This window comes from Cupressus sempervirens, chromosome 10 (assembly GCF_028749045.1).
Source record: "Cupressus sempervirens isolate cs-2001-9-10 chromosome 10, ASM2874904v1, whole genome shotgun sequence".
NCBI lineage: Eukaryota > Viridiplantae > Streptophyta > Pinopsida > Cupressales > Cupressaceae > Cupressus > Cupressus sempervirens.
In genome coordinates, this window is record NC_143127.1 from 405,040,655 (window position 1) to 405,056,190 (window position 15,536).

The 15,536-nt window shown below is 34.5% G+C and overlaps 1 protein-coding gene across 4 annotated transcripts in view; it reads left to right on the forward strand.

Moving 5' to 3' along the window:
* The window catches only part of LOC149534376 (S-adenosyl-L-methionine-dependent methyltransferases superfamily protein), a 132,686-nt gene extending 119,713 nt beyond the window's left edge, over positions 1-12,973 (forward strand). Inside the window, exons 4-9 of one of the 4 annotated variants that reach the window (XR_016357186.1) lie at positions 2,627-2,705; positions 2,898-2,965; positions 7,235-7,301; positions 11,968-12,123; positions 12,264-12,354; positions 12,457-12,973. Coding sequence is in view for 3 of the 4 variants with exons in the window: in XM_089805083.1 (XP_089661209.1) it covers positions 2,627-2,705; positions 2,898-2,965; positions 7,235-7,301; positions 11,968-12,080 (327 nt within the window). In the remaining variant the exon portion in view is untranslated. Of the gene's footprint in view, positions 1-2,626; positions 2,706-2,897; positions 2,966-7,234; positions 7,302-11,824; positions 12,355-12,456 lie in introns of those variants that run through there. The other 3 variants (XM_089805083.1, XM_089805084.1, XM_089805082.1) reach the window with 3 other exon arrangements.
* Positions 12,974-15,536: the final 2,563 nt, after the last annotated feature.

Here is a 15,536-nt window from a genome sequence, read left to right on the forward strand (position 1 = left end):
TTACCTGACATATGTTGCAAAATGTCTTCTTGGGGCAAGTGTTCTTCGTATATCCCTCGTTTCCATAGTCTATACACCATAGTTCTTTCCCTTCCCCTTTCTCCTCCTTGCTTCTTGTTATTTCCTTCATCCTCCTCATCATGTCTTTCCACAATGCGTATCTGGTTTTAGATTCATCCCCACTTTCTTTAGAACTTTTGTTTCCACTTTCGTGCCTCCTTCCTTTAGAAGTCTTGCTTTCACTCTCTATATCCATTGTGCATATACATGCCTCAACAAATGATGATGGTCGGATGATTTTTCATTTTCCTTCATAGGGTTAATCCTTCAATAAACCACCTTTTCTTTAGCCCATCTGTGGGTTTGTTATCCTATTTTCCTATCAACTCCTTTAGTCTCCTATTGTATGCTCTTACAAATTCATTTTTTTCCTCATCTTGTGTTGTATATCTCCAGTACGATCTCGTCATCATCCATAAGAGTCAAAATTCCTCCTCAAAGGTTGTGCATAGATCCCTCCATGTGGCCTTCTTCTTAGCCTCCAAGTCTATGTACCAATAAATAGCCATACCTCGCAGAGTGATAGGAAGTGCCTTTAGCCATTCATTCATGTCATTTTCTCCATTTGTCTGCCATATAGTTATTTAGGTTTCACAATGCCTTGTAGGGTCTTCCGTCCTATCTCCTATAAACCTTGGAAGTTTTTCGTTTTTCTATGGCCATCCTTTTCTTGCTCCTTTGACTGTTCCCTCCTGTCAGGACTGTGTTCTCTTCTGCTAGGAGGGTTTCTTGGGTGCTTGTTTTGGAGACTTCTTCTCCCCCTAGTTCCTCCTCTCCGTGACTAGAGCTTTGGTCTTGAGTATAATGGTGTTCCCTACGTGCCGGGGTCTCAAGATCCGTCCACCCTTCTTTCCTTCCCTGTCCTTTTGAGATTGCCAAATTGGCAATGCCGTTTATTGTATTTTCAATTAGATTCTCTTCGAGTTGATTTGGTTCCTTGGATTGATTTACAAGTTCTCTTAAGTGGCAATGTCTTTCTTCCTATTCCCTATTCCGTAGGAGTCATCATAAGGCAGTTTCTCCCTTAGCTTCTTCTCGTACTCGCCCCGGGTCCTTGTTTGGAAGTAGGGCATGAATTATTTTATTGTATGTTTGTCTTCCTTGGATTTTCTCTCTTGAAGTTCCTGTGTACTTTTAGTGAATTGTTGGAGCACTTGTTGCCTTCTCCATTCTCTGTGCTTCGACTCTTTCTTCCTCCACGTGTACCAAGTTTCTTGCCAGCAACCGAGGAATTTTTCCAAGAAGGTCGTACACTGCTGGTGATACCGAAAGTTCATCCTATACCATGCTTTTTGGAGCCATTCTCTCTCGGGCTTCCTTTTGCACATACTGGTTGACAAAGACTTCCCATGTTACCACCAGATCTCGTGTCACCCAATCCTCCCATGTGATTTCCTCCTCTTCTCCTTCAATGTTTGTTACTTATATTCGTGGAAGGAATGGTCTACCCTTTACTCTATTCTATCTAATATATGACCTCCAAGATTGAACTTAAGCAATGATGCCAAAATGTAGAATGGATATCAGCTAAAATAATACAACATACATTCAACTAAACAAAAATCAACAAACATTTAATTCAATTATCATATGTATTGAGATATGCGAGGCAAACTCGTGTTATTTTATTTATTAGCAAAAATCAACTAATCCATCAATCATATTCCAAAGTTCTTAAATAGAGGTCGGTTGGTTAGGAAGACCAACCAACACATCCCCTTGCTTACAACTACCCAACCCCAAACTATCTTTAATTACAACATTTTATTATTAGGCCCAACAAATTTTTTACCATTATTGTTAAAATTAGTATTCTTTCCTTGGTTGTATTTATTAGTGTATCCCTTATGTATTTTGTCCTCTTGTCCATGTGCGAGGAGAAATCATTTTTTATAATTCCTTTATTAAGGAAAATAGTTTATTCCTCCTTAAGAGGATAATGACACTTGTTATGCACACACTTATGAATGTGGCAATCATTCACATGGGAGTTACTAAATAACTCCTCTTCTCATCTCTATCTAAGAGATGCTCCTCTCTCATTCTATACACTACACACTCACTATGTTCTTTTTTGTAATGAGCCTATGGCTCCATCTCTCATTTTCTCTCTTTCATTCATTAGGTTTTTTCCTCATTCATATCATACATAAGGGATTTTCTTTGCTTTCCCCTTTCAAAATATTTGCCTCCTGTTGTTGATTCATTGATGGTTGTTCCTTGGATTTTGCTTATTCCATTCTCTCTTTGGCTTTGCGTTTATGGCAACTATTTTCATAACAAGCTCTCTTGGATTATTTCATTTATTTTGTTACTAACCTTTTTTCAATTATATTGGAAATGAATTGTTTATAATGTCTTAAGAGAGCTCTGTTTTCTCTCTTATATGGCCTCAATAAAATTTTCAATGCTGATATTGTTGCTTATTGTCCTCAATAAAACTCTCGATGCTGATATTACTGGTTTCTTTTGAAATTGGACTATCCCTTTTAAGATATCCTATGGCTACAGAAATTTCAGTTTCTGCAGTAATTTATTGTTAACTTGCCTATATGAAACAATATAGGATGCTGGTCAAAAGCCAGAGTTCAGAGAGACATATGATGTTGCAGTGGCAAGAGCCGTGGCAGAAATGAGGGTTCTAGGTAGGGGATATTATCTAGCAGTAGCTATATTATGGCAATTCTTTTGCTCATTTTTATTTCATTATTTATCGGAAGCATGCATATATGAGCAACATTTTTCTTTTGTTAGATGATATATGGTCAAACCACCTATTTAATTTTGACATGTTGCATGTAATGATTTTCTTCATATGGTGATATATTTGATCTCAGCTGAGTATTGCCTGCCATTGATTCGTGTTGGGGGTCTATTGGTTGCTGCCAAAGGTTACGATCCTCAGGTGTGTGCCAGGCTATTCACGCTTAATTTTATGGTTTTTTTTCTCTGCTTCTTGTTCTCCTCTAGTTGAATCATTTCCCTTTATGATATTGTTGATATTCCTCATTGTCACTCTTCAATTCTAAAGAAATAAATTTATTGATTGGCATAACCTTAAGGATTCTTAAGGATTTAAGCTTTGAACTCATGATTGTTCTGTACGGATTTGATACTTTAAGTTCAAAGCAAGATTCATCTGTGCTTTTAAATAATGTGTCCAATTCAAAATATTGAATCTTGTTCTTTCAAAGGACATTATGACTCTGCTGAATTGTGCATATCAATGACATTTAAGGTTTTGATGACTTGAATTTACATATTTTTACATAGACAAATTAATCCTGGCCGAGGAGAAAAGAAATGGGGATATATCCATTTAAAAATGACATTCAATTGTTAAAGCAGGAGAATGGTTTTTGTATGTTGTCATATATTGCTGGAGTGAGAGCTTTAAAAGCCGTGTATTCTCTTAAAGATTAATACAGTAATCTGAAATACTTTTTACTCTCTTGTTTTGGCAGAATAAGACCAGAGATTGTTATGGCATTTGCAAGGAATATTGAGGGATTTGGGCAAAACTGGTGACAATGAAATATCTAAAATAGGTTCTCATTCTAGCAGAACAAGAATATAGGATGTTATTGCAGTTGGAAGAAATTTTAACAAATCTGGACAAATTGATGACATTGAGATATCTGCAAGAGGTCCTCAGTTGTCTTTCTGTTATTATAAATCGATATGGAAGGCTTTAGTTATTAGAGATTACAAGTTTCTAAATGAAACACATGATAACAGAATGCATAAAACGAAACTTCCTAAACTAAGTAAGATGACCATTAAAGAAATATTACAATATTTTAATACCCTCTCTTAATTGTCATTGTTCTAACTACCTTATAGAAGACACAATCCTTAACTCTTTTGGTCATGAATGCTAGAAGGCTGCCCACTTTTCTTTAGAAAGCTTTCCAACACGAATTTTCTGTTTAGACCCTCCTTGATTTTGCAGAACTTCTGGAGGTAACCAAGATAACTACAATCCTTCCAACTTGATGTTGGGAAGCAAAACTGTTCCTTCCTGTATCCAGAGACATCTCGTTCAGCTTTTGAAATTGAAACCACAATTTTGAGGAGAAAATCGTAAATACTCCATTGACTATTTTGTTTAAAACATCATCAAAACTTTTGCAGATAAGCACTATGATCCAAAAATTGATTGCAAGAAACCACAATTTTTGTGAGAAAATTCACCAAACCCTCCAATGATTTTTTTTGGAAAAATCAGATAACCTGAACATGACTTTTAAGGAGCAAAATGACAAAACCCAACAATGATTTTTTAGGACAAAAACTATTTAACCAAACAATAATTTGTTTATTAATTTTTTTAAAACTGAACACTATTTTATGGGAAAAATATAAAACTGAATAACAAATACTATAAAACTGAACAATAATTTTTTGTGAAATATTATAAAATCGAACAGTAATTCTTATAGGAAAAAATGTGGGTCAAAATGCTCAAACATGGGTTTTTTTGTTTTGATTCCCACTGAATAGAAGAAAATTTTGAGCTTCAAAAGCCTAAAATGTCCCGCAAAGTATAAAAACAATTGAAAAAGCAGAGATGACATGAGAGACAACGATGTTCTAGACTGAGAAAAATGACGCTTGAGGAAAAATGTGCAGGTGCGATGCTTAGAGATCCACACACGAATAATAACTGCTATATATCATCAATAGTGGGACATGCAGGTTTCTAAAACCCTCTGAAAACTGGTGCTGAGACAAGCACAACCCTCACACAAAGAAATCAGCACCCATTCACAGAAAAATCACGATCCAAAAACAAAACTTCTTCCACTAAGGAATGATGCAATCCGCATTGAAGCCCTTGAAATTGCTCTTAACAATTTGTTTTTTCATAAAAAAATTGAAACAAAAAAAATTCTGAAATAAAAGACTCTTCTTTCAGACAAGAAGTTTTTTAATATTTAATAAAGTTGATTTTGGTCTGGTCCGATACCATTTTATTATAAATCAATATATAGAGAGGACAGGTTATATTTATAAGATGTTACAAGAGGATGTTTCTAAGTGAAACACACAATAATAGTATGCAGAAAAGGGAACTTCCTAAACTTACTAAGATGACTATTAAAGAAACATTACAATATTTCAATACATTCAAGAGGCAGATCCATGGGACTTAACAAGATTTTATTGCCTATTGTACCTTTGAGGGTGTTTGCAAATGTGGAAGGCTCTGCTTACTCTTGAGCTTTGCCATGAATCTAAGTTACCAAATTCTCTCCAGCAACCCTCAAAGTCTGGTTCAATTCTGTACAAAGTCTGGTTCTTGTCAAATTCTCTCCAAATTCTCTTGCAGAGCTGCAAGTTTGCTGCAAATTCTGCCAGAGGAACCCGGGCAGAATTTGCAGCAAATTTTAAAGAATTTTCTGTCTAGACCTGGGATGAATTTGGTCTCAGAATATTTTTTTAAGACTTTTTAAAGTGCTTTTTTGACCTCTCAATCCTACGGTGACCACTAAAAAGACCAAAAAAGATGTTTATATGTCATTTATGCATTTGTGTATGAAAATGAAACCATGCTTATAAAGGAAATCCAAACTGACAATAGGTGACATCTAAATTGATGATTATAGAGGAGTGCCTTTAAAAAGATATGATATGTTTAAATCTGGGACTTCAAATTTGTATCACCTTATGATATAGCCTGGTTAGAAATGCTCTAACCAATACAAAATAAAAATTCAGATAACTGCACTTATCTTTTGACAATTCCTTTCATTCTCAAACTGTCCCCATGACTTGGAAATATGTTCCATGCATGTGACCAAGCAAGTGTATCCGGTTGTGTGTAGTGCTAAAGGATGCAATTAATGTCCTATTGAACTGAAACATAGATTTGGTGGTGTATTATGCTATGTTCCTTTACTATTAGCAGATTCAAGTATGGATTTTTTTTTTGCATATATATACACATATTTTTAAAAAACATATGTTTTTGTATGGATGAACCCAAAATGAATCCAAACCCAAGCCCCAAAAAATTTAGATGAATTTCGAACCCGAATCTTGAACCCACATCCTTACCAGAATCCGAACCGTCAACTTAGCCATGAATTTAAGTGGGACATGTCAATGCTTATCTTCTGTTGTACCCAAGGAGGTACAATTTGAAAATTATCTTAGGTAAAGTGGAATATTTGAAAACATCATTGTTCTCACAAGAGTTCTCGTATTCATAATTGGCATAGTAACTAGGCTGCCGTCTTAATAATCATGTTTTCATTTACCTTAGTTTTGTGTTCTCATTTCAACACTAGATCGCTTGATATTTGTTTATTTTATTTTGCAGCTTAGATGAATTACTTTATGGATTCTGGCTAGTCTGTGGTATTAGAAGCCACCTTTAACTTTACCTTAATTGTTGTGTGCTTAGTTCAACAGCAGAAATATTGAAATTATTTACTTTTTAATATTTGTAATGTAGATGCATTAATTTAATGATTTTGTTCATTAGCACAATGCTTCTATTGTTTTTGCTCCAATGTATGCCATGATTACATTTAATGGACAGTTCCATCTATCACTGTTATTAAAGAAGAGAATTTGGCCTCAATGCTTATTTTATATTTATAGTTGGCTACTTGATGGATCCTTTACTTTGAAGCATAATTATAAGGCTGGGTAAAGGTTGTAGAGGTACATGAGTATGTGCATATTGAAAGAAGATCACACATTAACAACTTGTCAAATATTGTTATCTTGATCAAATATTTTCAAATACTTTCTTATTCTTGTATGTGAATGTGTAATTAATTTTTGTTTCTTGTATTTTTTGATCCCTGTTCCTCCAAGGCCTTGTAACTATGCAAGCAAGATGGTTAAGCAACCATTTCTAAAAAAATGTGTAGAGAACTTCCTCTTATCTATCATAGGTGTTATTATTATACAAGTTTTGGACTTTAAGCCTTTTCCTTTTCTTTCCATTGATCTTTTTCTTGACTATCTGACATTCAAGTACACAAATAACATGAAAAGGACCTTTTTCTATGCAAAAAATTTCACATGGTTGGCGCGTAGGTTTTCTGCAATAATATTTTCCTTTTCATGCAAGTTGTGTTCACAATGGGTGCATGATCTTACATGTGAAAAGAGCACTTTGATATATGCAGATTGCTAATAGTTGATATTAATTTGGCAGGAAGAGGTTAAGAATGCAAAGAAGGCAATAGGGTTGCTTGGGGCTTTCATATTGCAGCTGTGTTCAGGTATTCACTATATTAAACATTTTAGATGTTGTCTTTCTTGTTAATTGTTTACGAGTCAATCTTTGGCCCAATGGCAGCATCCCTTGTGTCATGTATTTTAATGAAGCAAATTTATTACTGATAAAAATTAGATGGAGTTTAATACAACTGGGGAAGTGAAGAAAGTAATTAACTTCATTTTCTTTTAGTTAAAACTTGTTGGATAATACCTCATGGAAACAAATTCTTATTATTAATGCGAGTCTAGCAGTTGTTAGGAAATGGAAGTTTTCCTCTAAATATATGTAAATAATCTAGAGTTAAATTGTGCAGAAGATATATCTGAGCAAATACATGAAACATACAATACGTAAAAGATAGAATACTTAATTCCCCATGGGAAATAAATTAATAATACTTGTATTTGCAAAATTATTTCTTTTTATGATAGTATTGCTAGCTGCTTTTAAGTTTTCTTGAGAATGCCCCAACCAATGGCTCTTGAATGTCTCTCCACAACTCAACTATACTTACAATAGCCTGATGGATTAAGTCTAGTGGGTTGGAAGAGCCACTGTAATTGTTTTTATTTTACGGGGGTTCTCCCTCTTTTTAATTGATTTTTCTTACTTTGGATATTTTGGATCTAAGTACCCTTACAATTCAGATTTTGAGAAATCAAAATTAGTTTTATTAGTTTATATTCAAAACTGAGGTAACATGTTTAGAAGAAAGCCCTAAAGGCAGCTTTACAACTTTCCCTATACGACAGCAGTTGGTAAGGACATATCGAGGAGATCTCTTTAATAGAGCACAATATGACAATTATCTGACAAATTTTGATACAAATCCTAGCATATATTTACTTAATAATACTATAGTAGAATAAACTCTACTTGCAAAACTTAAGACCCAAACTTGACTCTCAGACTTGGTAATTTGATAAAATCATGAAAACAGATATTTAAGGAACTTAACCTTTGATTTTGCACCCTTCAATAAGTTCACTTTTAGAAGATTAATAAAGCTAAGTAATATGCATGTATGTATTATAGTATGATGCCACTGTTATATATATATATATAGACATGACAGTTTAATATATGGGAGAGTGCAGATGGTATGATGTATTCAGGGTGATGGATGTATGAATGTAAAGTGTGAATGCAGCTTGATTACTATCTAAATGAAATATATATTATGAGGGTGAGTCCAAGATGATGGGTGGCTTCAATCGATCATCAAGTCATCAGTCCCAATCCTTTAGGTCACTTATAATGGCATCATAGTCATGTTGTTTAGTATGATGGATGGATGGTTTGGTGATTATCTAGCTCCTCAATCATCATAACCTTATTTCTTTGTTACGAAAATGCAGGTTATGTACCCGGCAAAAGGTATGTCATCTCCTTGTCAAACTTAATCAAAATTTAAAACTGATTTCAGAATGTTGGGGATATCACATGTTATCACTTATTCCAATGGCATAGGCATACCAGGGTTTTTTGCACAAGAGTTAATGCCCATCTTAAAGATGTCATATGAATGGCCTTTCATATAACTATATGAACTTGAATCTCATATCACACCACCTGCAAAATCAAATATTATCCTTACAACCTGGAGAAATTGCATCAAATCCCCATACTTCCAAAGAGGAGAGCTTGGATTTGTTTTGAATTTGGATGGGATGTTGGAGCTTGAATTAGCAGGCATTGTAAATTCTGCTCAGAAGTTTTTAATTTTAATTTTTTTATAAATAATACTTTCAAAACAAATATGTGCGAATTAAGAAGCCTAAATCGTTTAATATGTTAAGCATTTATGGAAAATAAGAAAAATGAAAGGAAATAAAGTTGAAAGCAAAGAAAATGAGTTTACAAAACAAAAATGATAACTGAGCAAGGAAAGCAAACAAAAGAAAATACCTCTTTAAAAAAAATGTAATGGATTTGGAACTGATAATAATTAATCCTCAACACTATTTGTCAAACGATAAAAAATAAAGAAAGTTGAGCTTTTTAGAATATAGTTTCTTTTGCATTTAAAATGAATGAAAATAAGTTTGCTTTTGTGTTTAAGATGCTTTAGTTGGAACTTTTAGAGTTAGGAATTTGTGTCTCCTAGTCAAAGTCGATAATATATATTAAAAGTAGCAATAAAATAAATGGGACCAAAGATGATCAGTTTGCAATGGGTTCATAGTTAACAACTTGGCTTAACTAGGACTTTCTTGAAATGAACTCGTCCAACTCTTGCACCTTGTTAGAATCCAGAGGAGAACTAGATTGGACGACAGACTGATATCAAACTAGGGCTGTATTTGGCTAGAAACTTGACAAATCTGGTGACAGAAAAAACAAAACAATAACATAACACTAGGTTGCCAATATTTATTCAAAAAGTGAATAGGGTAAGAAAACAATGATATACCATTTTAAGAAAACCAGGAAAGGTCTTCTGAAGCTTGATAACTTTTTATACAAGAACATGAAAAGAATTAAGAGAATTTACATTAAATGGAGTCACTTGTGTAACTTTCCTTCAGGTGTAGGAATAGTGAGAACACGGTGTTTGAACATAAGTCAAATTTGCAGCCCTCAGCAGTGAGTACAAATACAGTTTTGTGGAAGTGAGGAATAAATGGCAGCAATGGATTTTTATTTTGTTGTGTGTTGTAAACTAAGGGTTTGTTGAGGTTAGCTCAGGTTTTACATTTCATCTTATTTTTTATTTTTTCACCTCAAAAAATGAGTTTATTTTTGCCTCGTGTTGCTGGTATGCAATGCCCCTTTTGTGGTCTTTCCATTATCTTTGGTAACTCCAGCTTTCTTAGAGAGCACTAGAGGATGGAATGCCAACAGCGGCAGTGAGTTCCAGAACTAAGGCGAGTCCTGTAGCACTATCCAGTTTGACTTCTGGGAGCTCTAAACGCTTCTTGGAGAGACTTGCTATCTATGGAAAGCACTGATTTTCGTAAGGTTTGATTTCTTGGGAATTTAAGAATATTGACATTAGTGGAGTGTAAAGTCAATTCTATCGAGAAAAAAATATTATTATTTTAAAAATGATTTTGTAATATAATTTTGATAAATTTTCACAAGGGGTTATAGCAGGAGGTGATGTGGAGACTCATTTAAATATTTTTTTTGGTTATCTATTTTGTTACAACCCTCTTTTGGAAATCTGAGATATAGAACTTAGCTATTCAGCTTAGGCAAGATTGGTTTCGTAGATGAAAATCCACCTAGCCAATCCTGAATTCTTTCTTTCAGAGTTTACATGACAGACCGACATAGTTATTGTTGAAGGTTTTAGGTTCTAGTCTTCTAGAATTTCAGATATAAATTAATAAAAGTGCTGTAAACAAAGTATTGTGCGTGCACACGAATATTCATCAGAATTTTTTGTGCTGTCTGGATGAAAAGAACAGACTTATAGTGCAGTGTATGCTGTACAAAAAAGTGAAATCTTAATATTTTATTTCAGTTTCTTCTGGAGAACACAGCATTTGAAAAGCAGTTTCAATATAAAAAAGACTGCTGTACATCTCTTAAAAGCCTTGCTCACTTCCTATGTTCGCTTCCTAGCACCACCCTGAGGAATGCTGAAGTCAATTTTAGCGGAGAATGAATTTGTGCAGAAATCATACTAGCGGTGTGCCTTTGATCAATGATCTGTACTAGTTTAAGCTGCTATTTCATGCACAGGGGTGCCAGACAGCTTCTAAGGGAAATTTAAGTGTTAGAAGGTTGGTGATTGTATTACTGAAAAACCTCCACATGTCAAAAAGGATTTAATTATTAGTCTAATTAAAATTGAATGGTATTTCATATATATATATATATATACATAAAAAAAATAGGGTATTTTTGGATCCAACTAGGTTCAATTCATATTCGCATAGAGCATGATCCCTGTTCTGTGGATCTGCCTTAATTCATCCGGACTGATCTCTGCACCTGGTACAAAATAAGTATGACCTGTATACCCCAAGAACTTTGTAACACAACTATGTAATATGTGCTAAATCTTTTTAGTTAGGCATATGCCATATAATCACACCAATTACATACTGACCGTGGTTGTATTTACTGCATTGTTTCTTTGTTCCCTTATGCGAATGAGAAATAGTTGTTGGTTTTACCATTTCATCTTACCTATTGTTATTGTTTTACTACATGCTGCTCTGATCTGACTGGAGAATCATGAGGTCTTTTAATTAATGCTCCACTGATTTCTTTCAAGAGGCTATTCCAATTGACAAGTTTTCTGCTGCTGTCAGAATAGTTGGTTTTATCTTGCAAAGTGTTTTATGCCAGTATAATTTGAATTGTTAACATTCAGTTTTTTGTTTAAACAAAAGTGCAGTAATATTTTCTGTAATAAGTTTTTCTTTTCTTCTTGTATGTTATCTCAGAGTATGTGACTCTTCATTTTGATGTTTGCTTTTGAGCTTTTTTTGGAACTCTTTACATTACAACGATGGCCTCTTTTCAAGGTTTAAGGGATGTTTTAGAGGTAACCTGCATGCTATCTTTCAGGAAATAGAAGCAACATATGGGTCAACTGATGGACTTCTGGCCTTATTTACACTCTACATATTTTAGAAAAAAATGTCTTATCTTGAACCAGTCATTTTTCCCATTGCATTTTTCAAGTGATGACAACTGCATTTCATTTCCAGTGGCATCAGAAGGTCCATATGGACAACGAACAGCTGTTCTGTGCTTGAAAGATCGACCAACCCCGGCTAAGTATCCTCGCAATCCTGGATTGCCAGCAAAGCAACCGATTTAGGCATACAAAAATGTGGAATTCTGACTATTTTTTACCTTTTAAGGTAAAATATTTCTGTTAATTCACAAATCATGTACACTGTTATATGCAATTTTTGACTTGAAAGACTTCCTCTATTGTTTCAACCATATTTTGTGGGAATTACTAGATAAGATATATAACTAATTGGACGCACCATTTCAGTTTTAAGTTTCTCTACTGCAAATATGCACATTTACCTTTTTCTTGCCAAGAAACATCAGAGAAATTATATTACAAGAAGGTAACTTGCCAGGTAATTACATTTATATTTCCCATTTTATCATTGAAAGTTAGACTTTAAATTGGCCTCCTCTGTTCAGCATTGGATACATTTCCTTGTGTAATGTACATGCAGGATAAATTGGAATAGCAATTACAGAATTCCTTGAAAGGCAAGAACTTAAATTATTCTGCAAGATCCTTTAAGAATTATATTGCCAAAAAAGAGATACTGTAAATGGCTTTGTATCTTGCCAGTTCATAATGCATTCCAAGGCACTGAATGCTTTCTGGTTGATGCTTCACCTGTTACAAGCACCTTCAATGGGAAAGTATCTCAATCACCTTTTCTGGGGAGTTATACACCACTGGTGCAACTTCTTGATACAGAATCAAATTTGCATCTCATCAAGAGATTACTGGAGATCAAACATACTGTATTTCTATATTATGGTGCCTTTTCTCCTGATTTCACCAAAGAGTTCTCATATCCAATCTGTATTATCTTTGCGGTAGTGATTATGTATACATTTAATCTTCATCACATAAATAGACTGGATTTCAAGTAGCACATGAAACAGTGATCCACCATTCGATATTTTGAAGATAAAGTATTCTCACCATTTTAATTGGAAAAAGAGCCTTTTGGTCCATGTGTTGGATTGTTTGTACATTTGTTAAGCATCTTGGTTTACTTTTGATCCTAACTTTTTAAAAATTTGGATTCATGTTAAACTAAATGGAAAATGGCCATTTACATGAGCAAGAAATGGTTAATCTTTGGATTTATTGCTATGGAAAATTTGATAATTTGCTAGTGTTGTCAACATGTATAGGGTTAAGCAAATAGCAGATTTGTAACCAAAGCAATATTTTGTTAAAAGAGTACAAAGCATTCATTTATACATCATAATTTGTATGCTTGTTGGTCAGTTTAATTTATCAAGTTATAATGTTTAGTATTTTCTTGGCCATGCATTTTTAAAACTGATTAGGCTTTTTTGGGTGAGGTTGAGACTTCTTTTTCTATTATTTTTTTCTAGTTTCGTTGCTAGAGGTGGAAGAGGTTGTTCTTCGGATGAACAAAAGTAAATCTCTAGGCCCTGTTGACCTTCCTTGTTGGATTTTTTTCAGGAGTTTTGGGCTGTTATTAATCTGGATCTTTTGGAGGTTGTTTAGGGAATCTCTTTGTAATAAGTAGATTTTTGAGCCTTGAATTCCACCTTCTTGACTCTCATTCCTAAAAAGGAAGGAGTGGACTAACTTGAATTTTTTGGCTTATTGCTCTGTATAACGTGGTATAGGATTATCAATAAATTGATTGTGGAGAGACTCAAAATTGTCATTCTATTGTTATCTCTGAGGAACAAGGGGGCTTTGTTGCTGGGAAACTGATTCTTGATGGAGTGGTGGTTGCTTGCGAGGTTATTCAATCTATGTCAACTTTAAAGGAGAGATCTATGTTCATTAAATTGGATATGGCCAAGGCTTATGGCATAGTCAAATAGAGTTTTCTTTAGAAAATCCTCTTATCCTTTGGTTTCGGTACAAAATGGGTAAGTTGGATTATGAGTTATATTACCGATACTTCTTTTTTAAGTTATTGTGAGTGGAGAAACCTTTAGAGCTCTTTGGTGCTTCTAGAGGCCCTTGCCAAGGGAATCCTCTTTCCCCCTACTTATTTATTATTTTGACTAAGAGTCTGGTCCATTTTCTAAAATTTTGTGTTACTTAGGCTTGATTCATGAGTGGCAATAATGCAATGAATTGCCACAACTCTTACATCTCCAGTTTGTGGACGACACCTCTCTTATGGGCTTGGCTTGCTTTGAGAAGATGAATCTTTTAGGCAAGTTTTGTAGGTTTATCTTGCAGCCTATGGTCATAAAGTTAATGAGTATAAATCCTCGATATTTTTCTTAAATACCCTTCAAGCCATTTAGAGGCATATTGTTGACATAATGCAGTTCTAGATTGGGTCTCTTCCCTTTGTTTATTTGGGCATTCCTCTTGCTATTGGTAGATATCATTCGTCCTCTTGACAAGGTACATTAGAAGGTTATCATTGAACTCTTAGTTGGCTATCTACAACTACACACTTAACTCTTCTAAAGCCAATTATTCAAATTCTTCACATATACAAATGTTTTGTTCATGCGACTCCAATGTAATTATTTTCAAAAATTTGATGCCCTCTCTTGTCAATTTCTTTGGAGTGTGAACTTATTGACTTAAAAAATGATCCTTGTTAAGTGGGAAACTATGTGCAAACCTAAGAATGAGGGCAACCTTGGCTTATAATTTGTTACTTTGAATGGGCAAGTTCTTTGTGCCAAGTTATATTGGTGTTGGTGCACTAGTCAATATCAACTTTGGGCCGATATTATCACCTAAGTATCATCCACAGTTTAATGTGTTTTATGCCCTCCACTCTCCCTTGATGGGAAAAAGGTTCTATGAATTTGCAACACTTTGAAACTCAGGGCTTGGTCAAGAATGGGCTGTTTTGGATTTGTTATACATGATCTCAAGCTCTTTTTTTGGCTGGATTCTTTAGATGGTCATCCTCCTATCCTTTCATCTCATCCTCATATTCAAGCCCTTTGTGATACCTCTACTCATGTTGGATGGGATACCCTTGAACATTACAAGATTGCTTATAATTGTAGTTTGGCAGTTTGCTTTCACTAAAAATGCCCTTCTAATTGGCCTCTAGAGGATCTTAGAAAGATAGGGAGGAGTTTGCTCAACTTTTGGAGTCTAATGGAGTTTACTACCTTGGCTAGAATGATGTTTTAGTTTGGCCTAGTGGTGACTTGTCTCGAAAGTTTTCAGTTTCTATAGTTTATTTTTGAGCTAGTGCAACCAAGTTTTGGCGACATTCAAGTTACTTGGTGGAAATAGGTTTGGTTCAAGTTTCCATGGTCCAAATGCAAATTTTTCAAATGGTTGGTGGCCCACAATTGGTGTCTTACTTGGGATAATCTTTGTAAGTGTGGCTTTTAGGGCCCTTGATGCACGTGTTGTTGTATCATTAAAGAAATTGTTTCTCATCACTTTTTCTAGTGTTCATTGGCTAGACATGTTTGACACTTTTGGTCGGATGTTTGGAATCAAGCTTGTTGGCATGTCTCTTCTTTGTCCGAGTTCTTTGACCAATAAGGCAAGGCTTTTGTCAAGACTTCTTTTCTTCATATTGCTTGAAGCCTTGGCCCT